Genomic DNA, 26,225 nt, shown 5'->3' with positions numbered 1-26,225 from the left:
GAGAGTTGGGACTCAGAGCTTGTGATGGGGTTTGACTTACCAACTTTGAAAAGGCTGGCCTAGGCCTGTACCCATGTGAACACCTTGCAAATACTTCCGAGGAGCCAGTATGCCCTGTCTGGTGCATTGTCCTTCCTTTTAAGTAACTATATGGTCCCCCTCAGAGCTGGTGATCAGCACCTGAAGATCCTGATACCATGTTACATCCCTTTGTTCACACCCTCACAGTTGCATACAGCTCGAGGTAGCACAAAGGTGGTCCAGGGAACTCTCCCCAGTGCAAGGAACAATATAACCAATTCAGCAAACAGTGTTTTTCCCTGGACACTTCAATGCTGATTGAGCTTCAGAATCTCTACTTGTCCACGGGTACATTCAATACACATTACTCCCGCTAAATTTTTGGAACTCCCCTCTGTGAAGGAGGTGATGTACCTGCTTAGAGCCAGAAGCAGGCCACTGCCCTTCTAAACATGTGTCAGCAGGGCACAGCAACCCTTAAGAGCTGTGCATGAAGAACCAGTTGGAGAATTGCTGACCTCATGCATGCCACTCCATTGTCTGCATCAAGACTCATTTACCAAGTAGATGGAAATAAACCTTCAACTCAATAGCTTGCAAGATCCATATCAGAGCCAGTACAACATGTGCCAGTGCTCATAACACATGCATCAATTTTAAGACAAATCATTTCAGTGGTTTCCTTCTTTCAGTTCAGGATTTTGGCCCATCTCACGCTTGTGAAACGGTCAAGTCCCAGCACCAAGAGGGCCCATTCACCCACCACACTGCAGAAGGACAAAAGTTCAGATTAACTTTTCTAGAAAAGATACTTAAATATCCCAAGGTCAAGTTCATTAATATCCTCTGTGCAGAGAACGGTTGATAATAAAGCAGAAGTTTATACCACATTTATATGAATAGTTTTGAGGGTGTTTGAATGATTTAAATGTTTGCATCTGGAAAGCAGTGAACCAGTGTCTCAACTCAGTACAGTTTTATACAGTGGACTGAGCAACACAGGCTAAGTCTCACAATTGTAGCATTAGTTACAGCTGCTTTCTACCTCTAGCCCTACCAGCAGCGACATCATGAGATAGCAATCTGATTTTTTTCAGCTTCTTGTGGTTTACCGTTTCACTCAGCTCTAGACAGAGTCCATAGCCTGTTTAGCCTAACTGTCCATAACAAGAGTCTGCAAAATGCAAATGGGAAGGATTAGTCTTTTCCACTTCTTGCAGCAGTCAGGCTTGAACAGAACAGTGGTGTATTATGAAAAAGATACAAGAATACTAAAATAGTTGTACTACAAATCTTTCTGCTCAGAAAATATTTTCTAAGATCACCACTTCCAGTGCTCAAAATTACACTCATTCTTGCTAACAATAATTAGAAACTAATAGAGGTGGTTGTATTATTTCAGAGGCTGACAAGACATTATATTAAACTGAAAATTAGTTAAGAGCTTGAATTGATAGCACACCAAATTCAGTATTACTATGAAAATATCATGAACTCACGGTGCTATTTCCATCAGAGCTCCGAACAAAGCACCACAGCTTAGATTAAGACTTACATTAAGGTATGCTCAATATACAGTCTTATCATCTAGTCAGGTGCACCATGTTCTTTTGTGAGGTTTATCTGTCTTGCCTGCACATATAGCAAACAGTAGCAGTAACAAACTTTCCTGAAAAAACTGATGGCATTCCCTGCCCTACAGTGGTTCCCCCACCTGCAAACCCCATCACCTCTAATGAAACGAGAAACAGGTTTACAGAAGTGAGAAAACCAGGTATCTGACTAGCTCTATTTTAAGGATATTTCTACCTATACTAGGAACTACACAAATCCTCTAGCTCTGCAATTTGGAAAATGATTTTTTAAGCTGTTCATTTTTTCTTAAACATAGTATGTCCACATACCATCATGGCAGAGCCTACAGGACTGTTTGATAAGCCTCTAAAGTGATATGCAAGATACACAGTTTCTAAAGCCTCCACAGGTAGACAAAAGATTTTGTTTATGCTGTACAAAAGAGCATGCTTACAATAAGACTGTAAAGTAACTTGCAAAGCATTTCAGGGTTTTATCCTTCGTACAGCTGATCAACCAAAGATGAAATTACAGCTTGCAAGGTTACGCTAAGATTTTAAAACACAAGTACCTTTTCGAATTAAAAATATAGTTTACCCTAGTATAGACATGACCACAGACTTTATTTACATTAGGTTCCTAACACTCCAGAGGATCCTTAGTTTTGTAAATTCATCCCTATGGAAATTGCTTTGCCTGAGCGAAGTCCAACGGGAGACCAAAAACACTATTTTCAATGATGAAAACCAGCAATCTTCATAGGGTTTCTCTTAAGAACCTTCCTTTGTGCCTTTCTAAATTTACCTGTGGCTCCCAGGACACCTATGTGTTTGAAACTTTGAATTTAGAAAAAATGTAATTACACATTTTTTGTCTTGAAGGGGGAGGATTCATCTCTGACTTATCAGACATCATTTCCTCAAAACCAACTGCAGCTCAACAAGAAGTGTGTATCTGGGATCACAGCCCTGGAAAAGGGCAGGGAGTTTCACAAGTGAATCTGCTCTGGTTTAACTCAGTCTCCATCTACATGGGAAGTAGATGCCTCTATTGAGTGCCTCCTCCTGCGAGATGAGCTGTGGACCAATGCCCAAAACTCCCATTGACATCAACAGGCTGAAAGAAAGAGCGAGCAGAGCCCAGCAGTGTGGTTCTCATGTGAGCCAACAATGGAGAGGCTATTCAGAGCTAAGGCAGAAAATCAGAGCTAAACCCCAGCCCACGCCAAGGACAGCTGTGTTGTTGACAGCCAGGCTGGCTATTCTACCATGCCAAAGCTTGTCTCAAAAACAGCATTTCCTAGAGTGTTTACTCTAGTCACAGGCTTGGCTTTAAAAGCTCAGCCAGCTTCTGCCTATTGAACAGTAAATGGCTGCTGCACTTTCAAGTCTCAGACACACCCGGGACGAGCCGCTTGCTTTCTGTCTGTGGTGTCAGAACTGGAGCACAAACGCCCAGCATTAATAGTTAATCTGCACCATCACATGACTGCCCTGTTTCTGCTGTTTCCAAACCCACACTACCACCTCTCTCCTTCCTTCTCACTCAAGGCAGTGTCCCATGGGGAGACCAGAGGGTGCAGTGTCACCTTTCAGACACCAGTGCCCCAGTGCCAAGCCATGCTGGGCAAGGAAAATGTCCTACTTCACAGATACAGGGCTAAGCAGTGCCAGTGAAAAGCAAAGGGAAAACAAGCTCTTGGTTGCAACCATCTCTCCTTTGTGGTGCTTTGAAACAAGTCTCTTATCATCTGATTTTTAAGCCACAGCAGTCCCTGTTATCTTGTGACTGCTGAATTCTAAGGAAATTCAACGCTTAGTGGTGGCAGGGTAGGAACAAAGGGGGTAAAAAAGCCTAATTTATCTCTACTGTTCACTGCAGTTTCTTAACCTAGATAATGAAGTCAGAAAAGCAAGCAGAAAAGTGCCACAACCATCAGATGCTCTCTAGACTATATAAGGAATAACCAGATTGGTTCTAAACAGCCATTCACCCTCCCCAGCCTCCTCAAGTCTTTCTCCTTTTGAGAGCTTGATATCATAAGCAAAAGACACAACTTATCATGCCTGAAAAGAGATCCATTCATCTGCACACCAAATACAACGTGGGCAGAGAACAGCATATGGTGGAGCTGCCTGCAAACTCCTTTTCTCCCCAGGCAAGGGTGAGATATTTGTATCACAATGAGCCACATGCTGAGGGAGGAGTGGGCAGGGAAAGGTATCTGGCCAGCACAACAGTACATTGGGACTGGAACCAAGCAGCCTTTCTAATCCAGGCACACCAAGGCTGGGGGAGGTGAGGACAATCCAGCCCTACTGCAGGGGAAAAGAGCACTGTAGAGAAGGTTCCCTTCCAAGCAACATCTCCAAACTGATGTTGCTGGAAAATATAAACAGGTTGCAGCAAAACTCTTAAATCTGCCAGGCCCTTGAGGTTACTTAGGCTGAACTCAGGAAGTGGGAAAGAGAACATGCCAGCATTATCCTTCTGCACTGTACTGTGTCAAACCAAGAAACAAAATATCCTTTGGAAAACCTTCTTGGAAAAGGACCTGCAATAGTCAACACACAAGAGACAGAACAGGGATATGCTGCAGGAATGGCCGTCCTTGGGAATCAAACCCAGGACCTACTCTGTGACTCTCATTCATTCCACCTCCAATCACATTTTAACCAGTTTGCTGCAGTGAGGAGCTCTTGTTTTGCTGAGTGATGTTTTCTGTGGCCAGCTGGCAGCCCACCATAAAACTCTGCCAGTAGATATGGGAGACTGGGCTTTTCCTTTTACTAATCCAGTAGGAATTATTCTCTATGGTCAAAACCACAACTTTGTCCATTCATATGCAGAGTTTCACGTGATTTACCTCCCAGATTTGCTCCTCCCACGCCTACCTAGCCCCCGGAGTCAGACCAAGAGTTCAAGACCTACACAGTATCACCAGCACCACTCAGGACTTCTCTCTAAGTCACATCCCAAGGCCACATGCCAGTGTTGCCCATATGCCCATTTGATCTCCTCTCTCTGGTCTGCAGCCAAAGAATCAGCTCCAGTTTAATACCTTCTTACCAGGCTTAAGAGCTTTGAGAAAAAGAGAAAGACAGCAGGGTTGGGAAGGTAGCCAGCAACCCTGCCAATCTAAATGATAAGCTCTTGGCTTTAACCTCAGGCTCATCATTTACTGCCTCTGGTGCCAGGTGCTAATATTGTTCCTTTGCAAATCCTAATACAACAATATTACTCTCTCTTGCTCTGTCTCCACGATTCTTAACTTTCCTATTCTACAGATCTCTACTGTCTTCAATATATACTTTTCTAACTTCAGCCACACCTTATTTCCTTCCCTCATCTTCCTTTTGCTCAACACATCTCTCTTGTGGGCTTAAACACCACCCTGAGCAACCTAATCCCTACTCTTACATGATTCACAGCACCACCTCAAGGAACTTCATTTCAGATGTCTCAGAAGATAGCTACTGGCTCACACTGTCATGGTAGTCCAAATGGCTACATTCACCAACATGCAAGCTTCCAGGAAAAGGCAAAGTTGCACAGTTAGATACTCAGGGAAAAAGAGTAAGTATTTCCAGACAGAAGCTCACTTGTCCACCTCCTCCTTGAAATGTTGCCTTTGCACATGTTACAAAGCCACGTAATACAAATCAAAGATGCACTCAGGCAAAACAAGGGAGGAAAACATTAAGGGAAAAGAACAGAAGTTTGGCACTAGGAATGGACAAGGCAACATATTCTGTGCCAGGGCTGGCACAACAGTGGAAGAGGTCCAAGGAGAGATGTGTGATCAGAATGAGAGCCTGCTCGCAGCACACTTGAAAGTAGAAGGAATAGTATCAGGAGATATCATGGGGCAGGGCAGAACTGGAACAGACTTGCACAGAAATTAATTCTGTACAATTAATTTCAACACTGTACAGAGAACATAGATCCTCACGGAGAAGCTGTTGATGTACAGACTATCTGAACTCCAGATGAACCTGCTTGAACAGAGAGGTTCCACAAGATAACTTCTAGAGGTCCTTTCCAATCTCAACCATTCTGTGAAAACGCCGATTGATGCTGAAGGTTTGGGAATAGGACTAGATTATCCTGCCTGCCTTGCCTTTGGCATTTACAGGGTGGCAAAAGATAAACCTTACCATCAGTGAAAACTCAGTTGCCTCTTTCAGGAAAGAAGAGGAAATCATGATGCTTTCTAGAAGCAGCCGGGCCAAGTTCTACATGGGTTACTGCTCTCTTATGCTCCGATTCATCCAGCTGCAGCAGCACACAGGCTGCTCCTAATGTTTTGGCATTAATTAGAGAGCCATCCAGGGAACACTTAAGAGACACAGATACAGTGGTATCTGTTGTCTGGCAGAGTCATAATCACTTCCCTGGGGCTGGGTGGGGTTCCTCATGCCTTCCCTTGCTATTGAGTCTCTACCTCCTGCACTGCACTATTTCTTCCCACCCTCCCCCTCTCCACCACTGTCAGACTACCAATGCCTTAATCAGCAAACCAGACATCAGCTGGGTGGCACTGAGCCAGAGAGTCTTTATAACAGAGATCAAACCAGAAGGGAACATGTCGGCTCCTCCAAAGACACAAAGAACAAGACAACTCTACCATGCCCTATCTCCCACTCATATGGTACATCTCTAGGATACCAGAGACTCCCGCCACAGAACTACAGCCTTGCAGGCAAATTGACCAGACAATCTCATCGATCATGTTCAGCCCCAAACCTTCTCATGCTCAGACTCCCTTGCAGCAGCCAGGCATAGCATTTGTTTGCTGGCTACTTCAGTGCCAAACACTGGCAGGGGTGAGATAGACAGGGGCTTCTATGCTGGAAGAACAGCTGCTATAGCATATTTCTGGGGATGAAAAATAAAAGCAAAATTGCAGGAGGTTACCAGAAGCAGAATTTCTCATTCTGTATTGGCACAATCAGTTTCTGCAACATTTTCTTTATTATATTGCTTCAACGAGTGCTTTACTGCACCCAGGGACAAAGAACTGCTATGGCCCAACTTCCCACACTTGAGAGACAAGTTCTGGCACTGGGCCCCTTAGGAAATGGTGTAAGCCATTAAACTCAGCAGAGGCCTCTGAACTCTGCTCAGTTCCTCTGGAGAGCGAGGCCCAGGGCAGGGACTGTGATGAAACTACTACTAGCACCAGCAGTAGATTTTCCGGCACCCTCTCATCACAGAGAGAAGCTCAGATGGGCAAACAGATGGTAACAATTCTCAGGAACTGAGAAGGCCTGGATTCAAAGGGGAGGCCAAGAGGTGAAAAGGACTCACGAGCTCACACGTGGAAGCTATCTGGAAGCTATTTTTCAAGTCCTAGAGAGACTGGCAAGGGCAAAACCCAGCTGTGCTAAGGATACAGAAATCTCACCCTGGAGCCATTAACAGTCCAACAGCCAGACCCCAGCATACCAGGGGTCACACACTGGTCCTTGGTCACATGTGGCAAGTGCTGTTCTGCAGCCTCTGTGCAACCACTATCGGCCCAAAGAAAGCTTTTAGTGCTGGTCACCCCACCAATGGCCAGTCCAACCAAAATGCTAGTACTCAAATACACAGCAGAAGGAAAGATGGTCTTTATATTATACAGCTAAGCCCAAACCAGAGCTCACACTATAACCAGGCCACTTTCAGTGTCAAGTCATAATGAAGTTCCACTTGCCTGTCAAGCACTGAAACTAGTCACCTACCAAAAGGGTGCAGTGAACAATCCAAATGTTAGCACAGGATGTACTTTTCTCCTCTGTGCTGGCCTTTTTCATCCCAGCATCTCAACGCATTTTAAATAATGCGCTAAGCCTCCGTAAGAAAGTGTTATTGATACCCTAGAGGGGAAGCCAAATGATGAGCAGCTGAAATCACTTGGCTTGCTCAGAGAAGAGGAGAGTGAGGGAAGACGTCATTGCAGTCTGCAGCTTTCTCAGGAAGGGAAGCAGAGGGGCAGCCACTAATCTCTTCTCTCAGGCGACCAGTGACAGGTTCTGAGGGCATCCCACGAAGCTGTGTCAGGGGACATTTTGGGTGGACATTAGGAAAAGGTTCTTCTTCACCCAGAGGGTGGTTGAGCACTGGAACAGGCTCCCCAGGGAACTGGTCACAGCATCAAGCCTGACAAGGTTCAAGAAGCATTTGGACAATGCTCAGGTCCATGTACTCTTGGGGCTGTCCTTTGCAGGGCCATTGAATGAGATTTGTGAGTCCCTTCCAACTCAGGGTACTCTATGAATATATGATTCTATCTACTCATACAAGCAAGCAAACCATGGCAGAAAGTTCAGAGCAAGTTGTGAAACCTATTTAGTGACTTTATAGTGTAACTGGAAATACACTCATGTACCCAAATCCTCTGCCATTTACTTTAAAACAATGCTTTCATATCAGCCCCCTACCCACATATAACTGAGGACAATTTGGATTGCTCATTGTATCACCCCAAAGCTGCTCTCCTCCAAGAGACGGCTCTCCCTGCAAATGCTACAGGCTGACTTCCCAAGCTTCTGTAAGTATATTTCAAAGGTGATCCACGCAGTCCCACTGAACAACACAGGAGGATGGATCTATTACTTCCTCTCTATCGGTTTACACAACATGCCAAGACCAATTAGTCCCCCGGGAATGAGCTCAGCAGCTCCAAGGAGTCTTTGTGACACCCTGGACTTCCTTACACCTCAGCTGATCCTTGCATCCGCTGGTGCCTTTATGCTGAGCCAAAGGATGGCCCTACTCTCCCTAACCTTGTGCTCTCAACATTGCCAAAAAAGCCAGATATGCTGAAGTGGCAGCAGCCACAGTCTTTCTAGGACATGCATAGCCTTCATTAAATAGCAAGTGGTTGGCAGCAGGGCCTCAATGCAAGGACATGTCTGCCCACAGACCACGATCAAGGCAGTGCTGGGAGAGGGCATTTGCTGCAGCAATGCGGGTGTCTGCACAAGCCAAGGTATTTCTGCCCAATTAAGGGAAAGAATAGAAGCCTTCTGAGGTAATTTTCTGGCCCTTTGGAGAAGTGAAGAAAAGCGTGCATTGAAATGCCCTCGCTCAGCCTCAGCAGGGAGAGACTGGGAGACCAGCTGACCAGCCAGCCAAGGTGGGAAACACCTGCCAACTGTCCAAACTCATGTCTGGGACACAAAAAGGCAGAATACTTTGCCTTGTGAAGCTATAAAGGCGTGGCTGGACACCTAAGCGAAACAGGACTTTTTAAACCTGCTCCTGTGCAGCCTTCCCTGCTGCAGGAGGCTGAACTGAAAGGCATGGATGATGGAGATTTTCATTTATTCACAGGCCATGAAAGCACAGCATTCCCTAACTCCTTAAAAGCACTCACATTGCCCCCAACCCACCAGTCTCTCCCAAATTTGCTCCTCTTTCTTCCCAAATGGCATCAAATTCACTGGAACGCAGGGAAGCTGCAAAAGCTGTCTTGGCCTGTGGAACCCTAAGAATAGCTAAAGCATCCCAACACAGACCCACTTCACACCACAACTCTTGGGACCCATGTTCCATCACCATCCAGCATAAGCAGAATTTGATGCAAAGCACTCAGCATCTCTTCCTCCACCCCTGAGTTACCCATACCACATCACACCCTCAGAGTGTCTTCTTATCTCCGAACACATTTGCTTCTGGCACAAATTAATCTTGCCTGATACTCTTTGTCAACTGTCAGCTGCATGGAGCTGCAGGAATGGGAATAAGGCTCAGGGATAAGCATGAAAGACATATCTGCTGCTCAAAAAAAATGTCCACCTGATAAAAAATTTTTCAGCTGCGTTCTCATGGGCAAGCACATGATGGCAAGGAAAAGAATCACAAAGCAAGAATAGCTTGACTTCAGAGTCCAGATGAAGACTCATACCATTCCTCATTAGCAGTGTTTACCTGACTAAAAAACACATGATGCCAAGTGCTGCCCAGGCAGTTAATAAGAACCACTTTTGTTGGAAAATGAAAACAGGCCAAAAAAATAAACATCCTGCTCCCATTTTGTAAGGGGGAATGGAGGTCCTGAATCATTTTCACAGGAAAAATAAGTACAGGTAATGAGCAAAAAGTCATCATAAAGCTTCAGGATGTTACTGTCTCAAAGATAGCCAATTAAAATTATAAAAATAATACAAATGACCAAACACTTCAAATATTCAGGCTGCATCTCACTTTGCATGTATGTGTCTTGTCATCCCTCCCAGTACACTTTCTTTCAAAACACCAACTGACTATCCTTTCTTCATAACATGATTTCCATAACCTGAAATCTTAATGACATCTACAGTAAAAATGCTATTTAAAAAATACACCCCCACCTCCACTCCAGATTTCAACTTCTTTTGCAAAAATTTTTGCAATAATCAATTCAGAAGTATAGAGAGCAAAATCAGCCCCTCACCTTCACCAAAACACTCCCAAACACAGTGTTGAAAGGAACTTAAGGCTGCGCAGGCAGATGCTACATTTGGGATCCAAATCAGAGAAATCATCTGGGCCAAAAAGAACATTTCCCCATTTACTCATGTGCACTCTGAAGAAAAAAAAAAAAAATAAAAAAGAAGACTGGGCACAGGCTTACCAGCTTTCTTCTCCTCTCATAAGGATGTGAGACAAATTAAAGTCTGTCAGTATCAGTAGAAGATTTGGGTGATGTGAAATGCAAGACTGGGCCTTTTGAATGTTCTGTGAGCAGAAACTTGGCTAGAAGGGTGAAGAGGGGGTGAGGAAAACTGTACTGAAAAAACAAGTCTCTGTATTATGTATTCATGGGATGTATGCTGCCAGCAGGACTGAGAACAAGCAGCAATGTAATGGGGAAATGGAGAAGTCTAACTTTTACAGATCTTAGAAAATAAATACACAGTCCTTTCTTTTAGTGGGTCCACCTTGTAGGCTTAAAGAGGGTGTTGTTAGCAAGGTTAAAACTAGTACACCCAACCAACCAGAGACAGTGAAATTCTTCCCTAATGAGAGGAAATTCAGAACCAAAAATAATTGTTTTTAACTAACTGCAATTTAGCAGGGCCAGCAGATGTCTGCAGATACTCTTTCAAACTGACACTATACCAGTGCAAAAAGGAAAACAAATAATGAAGAGAGCTGAAATACTAACTCTACAGCAATGCCTTTTAAAAGAGGGGCACCAGATGGGAACTGCACAGGGCAGCCTGTCCCATCAGTACCAGACATGCCCCATTTCTCAGGCTCCGTAGAGACGAAGCAAACTCCACACCTCAATCCTGGACCTCAACAAAAGTCCTGCAAAATCAAGAGTAACTGCATCTAGAGCACATTGTAAACAGTTTGTGTTTTTAAAGTGTTAAGAAGGTAAAAAGCACCGTTCTACATTGCTGTAACACTCCTAAGAGGCATAAAGAGACCTGGGCCCAAAGAGGTCAACAGTGTGGAAATAGCTATCATCATGAAGTCTACAACCACTTTCATCAAATGTTTTTTTTATACATCCCTAAGCAATTCATTTATTTTGGAGTGATATAGGTCAGATCATGGGAGCAGGGATAACTCAAAACCAAACTCCAGTTATTTTGTTCCTGTGCCATGCAATGAACCAGACAGTATAAGCGCTGTCTTCCCAACTGTAGCAGAAGCCACTCAAGGAGCAGCAGCTTTACCTCTCAAGACAGGCATCCACACTTAGTCCTACTTTATCCTAGACAGAGAGCAGAAGTCCCAGCTATGCCCCTGGAGACAACACCACAAGAAGCAACCCTGTGAATTTACTGAGCCCTGCCTCAATAACAGGTTTCTGTCTTTGCTTACACCACCTCTTTTTTCAAGCGATGCTGCTTTCCTCACGTGAAGTTCTGCCTTACCTGCTGCATTTTTTCCAGGTCGAGGCTGGGCCTGCTGACCTTATCCCCATATCCTTGTCGGTGTCTCTTACAAGGCATGACTTGCTCAAGGCCCGCCCCGACGCTTGTGAAGATTAAAGGTCTGGAGGCTGGGCTCCGCACCAGGGGCTGGAGTCTCTTGGGAGGGGAGGCACTGAACAGCACGGGGCTCGGGCTGGCGTGCAGGCCATCGGCCTGCTCTGCCGCAGGCCGGAAGGACATGGCGCACAAGTTCTTCACTTCTTCGTCGCTGGAGGAGGTGTTGTTGCCGTCGCTGCAGCAGGCGAGCCTGCTGACCTGGGACCACTTCCGCTTCTCCGCAGAAAACTCACGGTTGATGCGCTCCAGCTCCTCTTCTGAGCTGTGGCGGTCGAGGTTGGCATGGAAGAGGGCCCGAACCTTGCAGCACTGGTTGTCCTGGTTCTGGAGCTGGTTGGTGGCCAGAGGGGTCAAGGTACAATTCCGTCTTCTCTCTAGGGGGAGGAGGAGATACAGGAATGGCAGAGCAGATCTGTGTCCCATGCCCTAGGAAATTTGGCCTGTTTTCTCCTGACCTGCTGTTTTTATCTCCTCCCAAGTAAACTTCTGAGCTGTTTTCCCACCTTTTCTTCCCCAAATGAAACACCCCCAGCTGAATGCTACCCTTTGGAAGTTTCCAGACATTTGTTTAGATCAGACAGCTATACATCCCCTTCCAGGCTGTCATCTGGAAGTCTAGTTCCAGAGCAGGAACATGGACCTGTCACACACCTCATCTCCTGAAGATGGAGAAGACATGATCTTACAAATATGTTGCTCAGCACTTGCCTCTAGCTAAAAACATTCAGTTTTAGTGACCAGTTCTCAGGGCAGAAGAGGCAAGTAAGTCACATTACTCTGTCACCTCTGTGGCTCAAATAAGAGATCTGGTTTCTGGAGATACAAGTCCTCTGTTACAAAACTTGTCACACAAGAGAGCCTGCCTTCAGCCATAAGCTGGGCATGCTTTACTTCTGCTGAGCTCTTTCTCTGTTAAGCACATGGAGCAGGAATTTGAATTTCATTTGACATGGGTCAGGAATTTAACAACTTCTGCCTTTGCATAAGAATCCACTTGAAGGTAGGCACAGGGCATGCAAAAATGGCAGAGACTTACTTAACACAGCTCAAGACATGCATTTACTACAGATTTCACTTGCAGCTCTAAGCTACTTCATACCAAGTCCAAAAGCAATATCAGAGCCTCTGTCTCTTCTCTATCAAACACCCTTGGCTAGTTGCAAGAATAGGGCTGCCCAATACCAACAGTAGAGGAGGAATGGATAGAGCTCATCAGATAAAGAGTACAGGGGAATGAGGAACCTGAAGGTCAAAACTCAAAAGGGCAAGGATGAGGAAACCAAGAACAAAGATGAGACAGGTGCAAAAGCGTGGAATAGTAGATAAATTTTTAGTCCCAGCTCTGCTGCTGGCACAATTGTGGACCACGTCTGCCCCATATCTGCAGCACTGAGACCCTAACACATGGTTAACAATGTCTATCTCTCACAATAAAAATATGACTGCAGCATCTGATAACACTAGCTTCTCCTTGTGAGGTCTCAAAGGCTTCAAGGTGACTTATTTAATGCATCTCGTTGTGGTGCACTGGGCACTGAGGAGGCGGCACTTGCAAAAGCACAAGTGAAAAGCAAAATGGACTTCAGCTGTGGTATCCCAGCATCCTCCTATCTCATCCCTTTACCTCTGTCGATCTGAGCAAGTTCCTGGTTCTCTCCCTCAGAGTCATCGCTGTCCTCATCACTTGGGGGATAGGAGATCTAGGGGACAAGGAGAAAGAAAAGGCTTCATCGTGAACACTGAACGTTGCTCTGCTGCTGCCCAAGCCACTTCCTCCTCCCTCCCACTCTCATATCCTGCAGGCATTCGTACCACCAAACCACACACACCCAGCCGTGGCACCTCCCCGTATATACATCCTCATCTCCCAACCTCAAACTCCATCGTATCCTCTTATTTGCAGCAACACAAAACACACGACCTGCCGCTATTTCCACCTTAATGCACCACCAACTCTTTCCCAAGCACAATGAACATATCCTGCCCTTTGCTTCCCAGACGCGAAGCTTGTAACCATCATGGCTTACCACATCCCCATCACGTGGATAACTGAATCTCCAAAATCTCCACTTCCGAAATAAAGACACATCCTGTCAACAGCACTATCATCTTGCACGGCACCCACAAATGAAAGTGGCACGTTAACTTTAGCCATCCTGTGTATGTACCAACACTTCCCCCTTGAAGGTTCACACAAAAGCCACCACAAAACAGACTCGTCTTGGTTTCCTACAAGACAACCCTGAAGAATGCAACAGAAATTAAACAAACAGGATTTCACAAAAATGCAAACAATACCATTATGCTGGCCCCTCCAGGACAGAATCTTACAGTACCACTGACCACCCTTGAAATGGTCCAAGAGAACTGATAATTCACATATTTTGTCTATCGCAATTTTCAGGAACATTTGCTCTCTATCAGCCAGTGGACTTCAAACCACTTGCTGTATACACAAATACCACTTATTCACTCAAACTATGTTCTAACACTGAACAAACTTGGTAGCTGCCTCTTAAGAGGCTTGAGAGATCTGCAACCAAGCTTTTGTCAGACAGACTGCACCGCTACTGAGCTTCCTAAGCAGAGGAAATCCTTACCTACCTTGTACCCAAAGTGGCCTTTGTTTGGCTGCACAGCATATACTTGGAAGTTACTAGCTCAAACCTCTGAGCTACACAGCTTAGTCTTTGTGTCTGGCAATGGCCAAATCCAAATGAGTCAAAGGAAAATGCAATACTTAAAGAAACAGTAAGAAACAGTTCTGGAATAACATCATCACTACAAGATGAACTTCACTACTCCTTACACCTTTTTATTCAGAATAACAATAAGCATTGTCCATCATTCTAAGCTGTCTCACAAGCTACAGAATTCATTGGCAATAGGTTCATGCTGTGTTTCTATTTTAAGTGTGTTTGATATGCTGTGCTTGACCTTTACAGAAAATGAGGCAGCACGCAACCATTACACTGACATGGACCCATTTCACTTTCACCACCCTAAGGAAACATTTTTTGAGTGTTTCAGCCTCCCAGAGGCCCTTAAGTAGGTGCCTATGAAAGACACGTACAGCTGATGCAGAGAAACAATAATAGTGGAAAAATTCTGGTTGATACTGAATTTGACAGCTATTAAGCCAACACACCCGTTTTTGTGACCATCCTCCAGGATTCTGTCTGTCTGAAGGTTTTGTTCCCCCAAAAGCATATTGACGCTTTTCTTCTCCTCCTTTTTTAAAACTATCTTTTGCCCTTCTGTATTTACAATGCCCTTCAAGAAATCATATATTTTCCTTCCTTGCTAGTTTTTAAACCACTTTCTCAACTGTCAAACAATGAATTGGGCAAGTGACACAGTTTTATCCCCACTGCCTAAATTCTTGAAATAAATGCAGGGGTTTTTTCTTTTTTCCCACCACAACTACAATTTTCTTGTACGTATTCACACACGCATCATTTAATAAAGGCAGCTGGCACTGAGGAACACTGCCAAATACAGAGAGACTTCTAGTTGTCTCCAGAGCAGGTATAATACCTTGTTTGTACCACAGCAGTTCACAGAGGGGACAGCTGACACTGAGGTGCCATTGTGCAAGCTGGTCTACAGACAGACAGAGGTCCTGTCTCCGTTACAAAAGCTAAGGCTCCCATTCTAACCCGAGAGGTACTGACCTTAGTCTGTGGCTCATTCCCACATAAAAACCTTTCATTTGGACACAGCAAGGTTTTCAGTGAGGTTTAGCGGCTCTGCGTGGGAATTCTATCAACTTCAGTTTTTGTAGTACATAAATATCAATATGTGGCATGGTGCTGCTTCCAAAAAAAGAGGCAATTCCATCTAGCACATGCAGGTCAAACAGCTACTGCACTATGCCACTGGCTTGAGATGCTTAAAATAGGAGTTAGATGAGTCAATGACTGACATTTTGAAGGTCTCTGTCTATCAGTCCTGGGCTTCTAAAATATTCACTTCCTGTACAAGTGCAATTTTGCTAGCCCCTAGTCTCATATAGGTAAGTCTCCTCTGCTAAGTCCTCCCCAGGCCCACAGGGAAGCCGTGAGTTGCCTCAAACACTTAGTTAGAGGCTTTCTTCAGAGCACCCACGAGAAAAGAGAAATCTGTTTCAAACAAGAAGACACTGAGTGTGTGGATTTGGTCCCATAGTATATCCCAAACAAATTAAAGCAGTAGGTGAATATGAAAGGCTTCATGGAAAAAATGGGCTCACACAGTCTTGCTAATCATCTTCCTAATGCTAGCCACGGAAAAGCAAGCACTCTCCTTTTAACTGACTATAATTTTTACGAGCAACACATCAAACACTTTTCAGAATCCCAGCAATAAGAGTCACCTACTGAACCACTCTTCCTGACACCCACCTTTTCTTCTGGAAGATCATCCTATTGGTAGCACATTTCTCTCAACACTGAAACTTCGTTTCTCCCGTTATTTCTACTGGTGTCAATACACCCTCGTTCTAGACAATACTCTGAGAAATTAGAATAGTTACTTAATATAAAACAAAGGCAAATTGTAAAAAAAAGCCTTGAAGTCCAGTAATTGTGCACTTTGTGCATTAGGGAAGTACACAGATTCTACACTGCCTCCAACGTTCCATGACCTGCACTGTCTTTCAGAAGTCCTCTCATATCTGATTTTGTGTTAGTTACATACATGTAAAAATATCCTCCTGCTTGGCCTTCACATTTTTCACTCAGACATCATCATTTTCCACCCATTTGTCATTTAGCAAAGTCTTCTATTTTAGTATTGTTACTTTCTCTTTTTATTGGCAAATTCTTATGCAAATTATATCCTGGCTGTGGTAGCTGAAGTCTCCCAAGCTCCTATAGCTCTAGGAGACTCTAGTTTCCATGTTCCCTAAGAGAGAACCATCATTCACAGTAGGCTAACCATTAATCTTGCAGTGTTTTCATTAAACACATGAAACTCCTTGCCACAATACACCACATAGGCAAAGATTAATGGAAGATAAAAAAAACAAAAGGATTGTCTGTATGGATGAGTTTCCAAAAACTATAAAGATACATGGAATCAAAGACTAATGCTCTGACTAGATGGAAATGAAATGCTCTCTCCCTTGACTCTTCCCAGGCTTTAAGGGTAACACTCTTCTGTCTTCAAAAACCATTCCACTAATCACAGAAGGATTATGTTCAGGCCTCCAGCCTCCCTGGCACAGTCCCTGTCTTAAACTAGCTACAGATTACTTTTGTCCAAGGTAATGCAGCCTCCATTCACTCCTTTAGCAGAAAACTTGACCTCCATGTCAAAGATGCCACCAGATCACAGCTTCATTTACAGCATATAAATTGCAGAACTGTTTAGACTGAAAAACACCTCTTGGTATCATATAGTCCAAGCCTTTGCTCAAACCAGGACAACCAGAACAGGTTGCCACAACTGTTCCCAATACACTCTGTACCTTAGACATGAAAAATTAAGGAGAATAAAAGAAAACTTTCAATTCACATACTTGAATGTTTACAAGCCATGGCATAAAACAATCCTGAAAACAAAGGACAGGGGCTCATCCACCAGTCCTTCTTTTTTTCAGGAAATGCATCAAAGAGCACTCTCCTGCTGATGAGGATTTCAGTCTTACACCTGGGTCCTTCAGCTCCAGCACCTGACATGCCTTCTGTCACACTAAGGACTCCTTCTGTGCTAGACAGAAACATGAACAAACTTCCCCATGCATTTGACTTTACATACATGTCCAGTAAGGAAAGATGGGCTTGTGTAAAATAAATAGATGGTATTCAAGGAAAACTGAGTGCAAAGCTTATGCCTTTGAGGGTGTTTCAATGTGAAAGGCAAACTAGCAGATAAGAAAAAACTTGAGAAAAAATCTGTCTTACCACACTGCTGCTTGTTAACTGGGTAATGGTAACTAGCTGCAGCTAGCTGCCCACATCCCAAAGGGTCCCATGACCCTTGAAGTCTAAAGCCCTGAAATACAACAGACAATAAGAAAGCCCCACCCTGTTAAAGTGCAGTTCCTCTTGGCTTTGCTTACAGAAGAGAAAGTAAGCTGCTATCATACAATCAAAAGTAATGACATTAAGAATCATCCATGAGCTTACAAAGGAAAAGGAAGCTCAGTTCTAAGACAGAATAAAACCCTCACCACAGGCTTCACCTAAAGGCTGCGTTGTCCTAAAAACCTCTAACACCAACAGTATGGTTTGGTGCAGTGGAGGGTGTACGTGTGAGGAACACAGAATACAAAGATACAACTGACCACAGGCAACGCCTTGTTTCCAGCTTGAATCAAGAACACACACAGTCTGGAGGGCATAATTCTCAATCTCCCTCTAGGAGTGAAAGAGGGAAGGAGTTTACCTCCAGGGGGGTGGCTTCCCCAGCAGAGGTCAACGCTACCAGTGCTGCCACATATAAGGCTGTTTGTGACACAGGCTCATTCATTAGAGCCTGACCACTTCAGGGAATCTCTGCAACTATGTAGGGTCCCTTCCAAGAGGCATGGAAAGAGACTTTGGTCTCACACAGTGGTTACTGGCACAAAAACAGAAAGGGATGATGAGCTCACCAATGACTACTGATATCTCTGCTATGGGGAACTGATTTCCATTTCTTAAAATTTCAGACTGGAGAAACGAAACCGGTGCTCACTCACCTTCTCCCTGATACGCTGCCTACAGTAGCAGCTGCTACAGACATGGGTAACCTGCAGCACAGGGCTCTGCTGCTGGCTCTTCTCCATCCACACTACTTGGCTTGAGCAAAAACATTTCGCTGAATCTCCCCAGCATTACTTTTCCAGGACAACAATTGGTGCAGTTGCCATGGGACACTGCCTGATCTTGAATGAGGGAGGTGCCATCCTCCCAATTACAAGAAACTCTGAATTAGAGAGAGTTGGAAAACAAGGGAGATGATGAATCAGACATCTACAAGTGAGATATGACTGCCCAGACCAGATCTGGGGTTTACAGTTGGGGTCCTTCAACAGCTAAACTTCCAGCCAGAGCAATCATGGTTTGGAAAAGCTTTCCTAAAGTCTTTTTTCTCGCCACATTGTTATTATTTTCCTTTCTAATTTTCATAATAGGTCTGCCTTCAAGCTCCTTTCCCATTTCCTTGCAAATGGCTACAATTCAAAACTGAGGTTCATAACCCTTGAACATGGTCCTGCTTGACAGAGCAGCTGTCTGGGTCAGTGAAAGCAGGGATGGGCCAATGGGACACAGCGCTCCTCAGGACCCTTGTTTTCTATGCCAGCTGCATGCCAAAGACAGCAAAATCCCCATTGTTGTAGGAATGCTGCACGTTTAGTCAGACATATCAGCTTCTTCGTGGCCCTGGAGTCTACTTAGCCATCAGTGGTTTCACAGACTTGAGGGAAGCAAAGAGTCACTCCAGGTAGCCAAATCTGCAGTTTTGTTCAGTATTTACTGTACACGGACACGGGCAAACATGGTGACTGGCAACTCTAAGGGTGCCAGTGGTGGGAGTCACTAATTCAAGAACATGGAAACCGAGCTTTTCCTCTGAGGAAAAATAACTGAACTTCATTTCCAGAAGCATAGGTTTAAGATGGGTTACCTGGATCTTGAGAGGAAAGCACTAGGCTTACACAGAACAATGAGGACGGGAGTGGGTGTGAGGAGGCACATGCATGGTCCTCTTACTGTTTTAAGTCCTCTCCCTCATCCATCTGTAATTTCACAAACACATACTGCACGTGTGTTTTGACTGTACTGTTTCCATGGGGAGATTATGTTTATCTACTGTCTACAGCTTCTGAGAGGAATTTATACCTGTGGCCAAACTTGACTAGAACTAAAGCAAAGACAGGGCACTGCCCTAGTCTTGGGCACCCTCATCTGCAAGTGGAATAAATTAGAGGACTCTATGCAGGGACAAGCGCAGTGGGACTGACTTCAACACTGGGAAGGGGTACTTGCAAAGAGACTAGACCAGAGTCAGTTCTACCAGTGGTATAGGCACCCACACACTCCTCCCATCAGCCATCAAACTTGGGTGACAACCGAAGACATAAAAGGAATGATATCAACTAAAAAAAAAAAAAAAATCAGTCTTTAAAAGGCCTTCCAGGCAGAACACACCCAGACTCTAGTCCTGAGCACCCAAAACACTTCCAACCTGAGAGAACCCCATTCAGTTTATTTATCATCAAAGACACTATGAGAACAAGAATCTCTTTGATTAAACATAGCTGCAGTCATGTTTGAGGCCATGATTTCACAGGTTATAAATTTCACATGTTAAAATTACAGACAGACCAAAGTCACTACAGCCTGCACTCAACAGGTGGATGGGGGCTGGTAACAAAAGCGTGACCACGGAAGTAGAGTCTTTAATCCTTCAATTTCCTCCTTGACTTCCCAGACCACTATGTCACAAAAGAAGACTGCTTCTGCAGTACAGAAACCTGGGGAATGGTGCAGCTCCATGGTGTGATATGTATCATTCTCCCTAGCAGCAAGAACTTTTACAAAATTCTCAAACTGTGCCTCTGTTGTTAGCTTAAGAGGTTGGTTTATAGCTCTTACTGTAGCAACAGAAACCATATACTCCTTCAACTCCACTTCTAGCTGCAAGTAAAGCTCACAGATATGCCACTTTCCAGTAGGTCTCCCTCAAGTCTCCTACCTTCCTCCCACCACCCAGCTTCTACTCAGTACAAATACCCAGCACAGCCCGGCCTCAGCTGGCAGTCACCTGCAAGAGTGGCTAATTTCTATCAGAGTTTCAAGGATTCTCACGAAGGCTAGCATTCACATGTTAAACCTTCTAATTCTCTGTGGGCATATAGCATATTTTAGAAGATAATTAACAAAAAAAAAAAGGTGGTAAAGTGTTGGGAAGCACCCATCAGAAAGAAGCAGCAACCAACAAAACAGCTGGGGTGTAAAGAGATCCCTTTGCAAAGGAGGTCAACTCCCCTGACAGCTCACAGCTTGGAGCCCTGGCATCGCCCTGGCTCGAACCCGGCAGGATCAGTGTTATTCGGCAGGCAGCGTTGACACCACAAAGCACAGCGGTTCAGAAAGACAAAAAGGAGCCTGAAGGATTAAAGACCTTCATTACAGGGCCTCATCCACTCTGCATTAAGATATAATGACTTAGCTCCATCTGTAATTTACAGCCTATTTGCTGCCGAAACTCAGCTCCAAACACTCAGATTAAAAGCAGAGCTATTCATCACAGGCTGACAACCCTTTCAGACATAAGAGGAAGACAGTGAAGGGACACCTAGAACTGGAGAGACACCTATAATAGCTAATCTTATCTGTAATGCATTTACTGAGAGCAAGGAGGATGGGAGATGACTGCTCACACCAATGCCAACCATTGCTGCCTTGGCCTCGGGGATTTAATTTAAAAACACCCCTCCTGACTCATACCCCAGCCCCACTGGCCTAGCTCTGTTATTACACTGCTGTGATGAGAAAAGGTCTCTTTGCACAGGCCAGCTTCTCTGACAGTTTACAACAACTCCTCAGCATTCCACAAGTCCCCTCAACCAGGGAAGTATGGCTGACAGCAGCTGGCATAAACAACACATCTGGTAACAGTTTTTCCATTCCCTATTCAAAAGGCCCGAAGAGGGCAGCTGCCTTTGCCCTGAGATACTTCCTTAGCTTAGGAGAAGCTGCTTTTGTTGGGAGACCTCACTCGACACTCACCTCTGCTCAGCCATAAAGAACTACATTAGCCAGATTTGCAAACACAAGAAACAATGACTTACAGTCAGGCTGGAAAACTCATTTGGAGCACATGAAACATTTCAGGCTTCTCCTCAAAATCCCACATTAACCCTTCTGAGTGTAAGCAGCATTTGGATTTACACCAAACTTCTGTTTTATCAGGGAGCAAGCCAGTAATATAGGATAATCCCTTCAGACCAGATCTTTGATCCAGCTGGTCAGGCAACTTTAAAGTAAGGGTTAGGAACATGCAAAAACTTGCAATTGCTCTCACTGCACCAGATCCTTCCCTGGTAAACTTTGTGTGATCCCAAGTGGTTCCTAGCTGGGAAAATCTGACAAAGGGGTTGTCATATCATCTGAATATGGAGGGAGGGGCTAAAGATGAGTGGCCCAAAGACAGAATTTGAACATTTTCTTTCTTCTCCAATATATATATTTACTCTCTTCAGCAATATATGACACAGAAGGTACAAAAATTAGTGAGGCTGGTCCTAAACAAACAACATGAGATCCTTCAGCAGTATGCAGTTAAAATGTAAAACATCCTGCCACTGGAAGTTCTGGATGCAAAGACCCTACATAGATTTGGTGGGGTAAAATTAATAGGCTTAGGTAAAAGAAATCTACTGGGCTACTAATGCACAGACAGCAGTTCTGTCTCAAGAAGAACCCAGGATTAAAACAGGTGATGTTCTTGGTCTCCTGTAGGTGCCCACCCCTAGTGCCTGCAGGAGACAGGATACGGGGGCAAACTGCACATCTAATACAGGATGGGTGCTCCTAAGTCCCGTTCATGGAAGCAGGACACAGCACGTGCACATACCATTTCAGGAGCGAGATGGGAGAAGTTGCACTGCACTGCTGCCCTCTGCAAAATACCACTGAGGGGGTTCCCGAGAATGATTTGTTCTGTCCAAGCCAGAAAAAAGGGTTTTCTGAGAACAAAACCATATACAGGGAAGCTGCTGATTTTTCAAGTCTCTAAATTATTTCACTTCATATGCTCCACACCAAATACCACTATTCTCTCCTGTTAATTAGCCATCGGCCAACGAACTTTTTTTTCTTTGGAATAACCAACTCTTAGGAAGAAAGAAAAAATTATAAAGGAAAAAAGAAACACACATACAAAAACAATCTGGCTGCAGACAACTGTCTGGAACAGCCTCTTGGCCTTGTGTGTAATAACTGGGTGACAGGATATGGAAGGATTATTTTATATTTTTCCAGCTTACATCCAGACACACTCTCAGCAAACTGGAGAACGTAGCTGCATGTCTGGCACCTTTCCTCAGGATGGGAAATTCCCTGTTCAACCAAAGGAAATTTTATTCTCATCTTATGCCCATATAGAGCTTGGCAGATTGTGGGCTCTCATGCCAAGAAGCAAGGACATCATCAGTTAAATAAAAACCAGCATACATCATGGAAACAATGTGACCCCATGAGGAAGGAGTAAAATGAGATAGATCTCTGAACAAAGTAAATGTGATCTTTATGCTATCAGAAAATTGAATTGTGTCATCTCCTTGAAATCTGTGGCTCAAAACCAGGTTTGTAGCCCAGACAAATCAATTAATCAGCTGCCCAAGGTCAATCAATAGTCTGGTCCCTAGAAACACCAGAAACCAAGGTTCACCTATTCTCATTGTCAATATTTATGAATATTGAGGTATTTGTGAATTCCTTATCCAGGCATCTCCCACCCTTTTATACATCTGTCTTGCAGTCAGGCAAAAAACCTCAGGTGAACCCATCCAATAAACGGGAAACATGACTAATATAAACCTCCTCAGGACACCTAAGCTCTCCTCAGGCACTGGTTTCCTTTTTCAACCCTTCGGGAGGTTTTTCAAGCCCTGAGCTCTTAGGTTTTCTCATATGGGCTGATGCTGGAACAAGGGTTGGGAGGCAATTCCAGGCAAGCTGCAAAGGGTTTTTCTCAGATGTGTTTGCTGAGTACAACAATCAGCAAACCCAGTCCAAGTAACCCAGTCATGGCAATAGAGGAAGGCAACCCATAGCCTCAGTGTCTACCTTGCCCAGAAGACACCTCCCCAGGTTTCACACAACTCCTCCCTGACAACACTCATCTAAAAGGCACATACCAGGGGTGCACAGGCATCGATCTGTTCCCAGCTCAAGCCTTGGCGAGCTGAAGTGGCTCTGCAGCAGGACTGAGCCTGGATGCTGAGCTGCCTGGCTAAGGGTGCTGGGGGAGGAGAGAGCTGGAAACAAAGAGCGATCCATAACAGCTGCTTGCAAAGTTCATATTCACTCACAGAACCTTCTTCGTGCTCTTAGCTCCTGCCACCCCTAGGTGACATTCTGCCATACAAACACTAGAAACAACTAGAATGAATCAGAATCTGGATAACTGCACATATAGCTGTGTGGCAGCTTCCGTGCAAATCTTCCAAGTAATATACTTTCTTACATCCAAGTCCAACAGGAAGTTTCCATAGGCATCCACAGTGTTTCACCCTCCATGAAGCTGTCAAGGCTGGACGAGAGAGGCAACCATGTGAACCCTTCATATGATGTACCCTCACAAGGATACTCGTCATGGCACTCCCATTCTCCTAGGGCTGTCTCAGTGGGAGAACAGCAGAAGTTCACCTGGCTGAGCATTTTGTGTGCTGCACTTTTTACGGCGGCGGGGGGCGGGGAAAGGACTACTTACCACGTAAGATCTGTTCCCTCTGCCTCAGCCAGCTCCCAAGATGCCCCATCCTCAAAATGCCTGTCCTTCAAAAACTGAATAGTTCAGTCTGACAGACTGAGGTACATATGGAGGCCAGGTCAATGTCCAAGCAGACCAATCCATGGCACAGAGGAGGTTATAATGGGCACAAAAAAAGCAAGAACAAGATAGCAAGAGGGGAGAAGTGCCTAGAGGCACTCTGAGCTCTCCACCCTCAAGGAGTGACCACACTGGTTCAGAAGAAACCACACTGGTTCAGAAGAAACCTTCTTTGAACTGTGCTCCATCTGTGTGCTGCATCCCCACAGCTTGGGCTGTGCCCAGACTGGCATGGAGACAGCTCTGCATAGGTCACATTGGGCCACATCTCTTTTACATCGACTTTTAGGCCTAGGTCACAGCAGAGTTCGTGCTGCACAGGGAATGCTTTCAGTGCAGATAAAGGTCACAACTAATTGGCTTTCTTCTAAATCCTTGCCTGGGTGTTCATGCTGAGTAGTTGTGGGTGGTGCTGGTGCCTATTCAAAAACAGCTTAGCTGGCTGACTGCTGGTCAATGGTGGCAAGAGGACAAACAGGCTCTGCCCATGGCCACGTACAGCAGTTACCGCAGCAGAAAACAGCCCTGAGTGCACACATACCTGTGATGCTGGTTGCTAGGAAAAGCTGGGTCACCCGGCAACCTGAATCCCACTGAACAGGAGAACAGGGGTTACAGATAAAGGCATGTGGGTAGGAGGGGTTGGCGCTGCCTACAATGTGGGTGGGAGTGTATTTCCCACTGGAAAGGGAATACAGCCCTTGGTTCCAGTACTGAGGCACCCCAACAACACTTCTGTGACCTAAGGCATGCTCCAGGAACAGCCAAGGAAGCTGGCCAAACTGGCACATTACAGTAGAGTGCTGCCACCCACCACTCCACAGAGGTGTCCTAAGCAGATGCAAACCTTGCTTTTTACTTTGAAGAGAGGTGAACCCACTTTTTTGCAAAAGCCATAATTAAAATAAATCATGACTTGGTTCTGCTTTCTAATTTCACCTCAAATATGAGCTCTTTTCCTGCTCAGGAAAACATTTAGCATCCCAAACAGTGCATCAAATTCAGGACTTCCAGGCCAATGCATGACAGCAGGAAATGAAGAACTGCACTATCCATCAAAGCACAATAGATTAATCTGTTTTTACTGCAATACCAAAGTCAAAAACATAGTACAGCTTTTTCAGAATTCAATTTTTCATTCAAATAAAAATCAAGAATTGGGAAATACAAGTTCTTTATGACACTGGTAGGTGGACTTTTCTTTTAATCTAGTTCATATTTTCTTATCAGTCATAAAGGCCATCTGAGAAGATGTCTCAATGAACTTTCCCAATGTCAATGAATGCCCCATCATGCTGTATTTGCAATATCTGCAATTTGTCTGAATACCACTCTCTGGAATTAAGTCATTACAGGAGATTATCAGTGCTGGATGTCTAAATGGGAAGGATGACAACCCTTGAAGATTCAGACCTTCAAAGCCAAGTAGAAAGAATTGCAAACCTATTATTTTACAATGCCACAGGAAGAAGTTTCAAAATCTTGAGGCTTAAAGTAGCTGGGATTGCCTCTTCTGTTCTTTGCCTTGGCTAAGTATCTATCACAGTATTTCTAAACCGCTAACATATTTTTAGTCCAAATTATCACAAGCCTAACTTTAGGCATATTCATAGACACTCCAACGGTCACAACTGTACTGACACACTTACATTCAGGCAGGTGCTTGTGCCTTTCCTGAGTGAGATTAAGACAAACCAGATGCATCTAATGATAATAGGAAGAAAAAGCAAAGTTTCAGTGTAAAACAGAGTCCTCCAGCCAATGGCATCCTGGCCTGCATCAAGAACAGTGTGGCCAGCAGGAGCAGGGAAGTGATCCTTCCCCTGTACTCTGCGTTGGTGAGGCCACACCTTGAGTATTGTGTTCAGCTCTGGGCCCCTCAGTTCAGGAAGGATATTGAGGTGATGGAGCGGGTCCAGAGAAGAGCAACGAGGCTGATGAAGGGACTTGAGCACAAGTCCTGTGAGGAGAGGCTGAGGGAGCTGGGGTTGTTTAGTCTGGAGAAGAGAAGGCTTAGAGGTGACCTCATCACTCTCTTCAACTACCTGAAGGGAGGTTATAGCCAGGTGGGGGTTGGTCTCTTCTCCCAGGCAACCAACAATAGGACAAGAGGACATGGGCTCAAGC

The 26,225-nt window shown here is 44.7% G+C and overlaps 1 protein-coding gene across 3 annotated transcripts in view; it reads right to left on the bottom strand.

Moving 5' to 3' along the window:
- Positions 1 to 26,225, bottom strand: part of LOC114059066 — a 57,744-nt gene that overhangs the window by 25,043 nt on the left and 6,476 nt on the right. For all 3 annotated transcript variants that reach the window (XM_027887072.1, XM_027887073.1, XM_027887074.1), the window contains exons 2-3: positions 13,195 to 13,270; positions 11,454 to 11,944 (exon numbers count right to left, since the gene is read on the bottom strand). In XM_027887072.1, the coding sequence (XP_027742873.1) occupies positions 11,454 to 11,944; positions 13,195 to 13,270 (567 nt within the window). The remainder of the gene's footprint in view (positions 1 to 11,453; positions 11,945 to 13,194; positions 13,271 to 26,225) is intronic.

This window comes from Empidonax traillii, unplaced genomic scaffold (genome assembly GCF_003031625.1).
Source record: "Empidonax traillii isolate 1590-97213 ecotype Southwest subspecies unplaced genomic scaffold, ASM303162v1 scaffold202:size1011777, whole genome shotgun sequence".
Lineage (NCBI taxonomy): Eukaryota > Metazoa > Chordata > Aves > Passeriformes > Tyrannidae > Empidonax > Empidonax traillii.
Note: the sequence above shows the minus strand (reverse complement) of the source record. Positions and strands in the feature narration are given on the sequence as shown.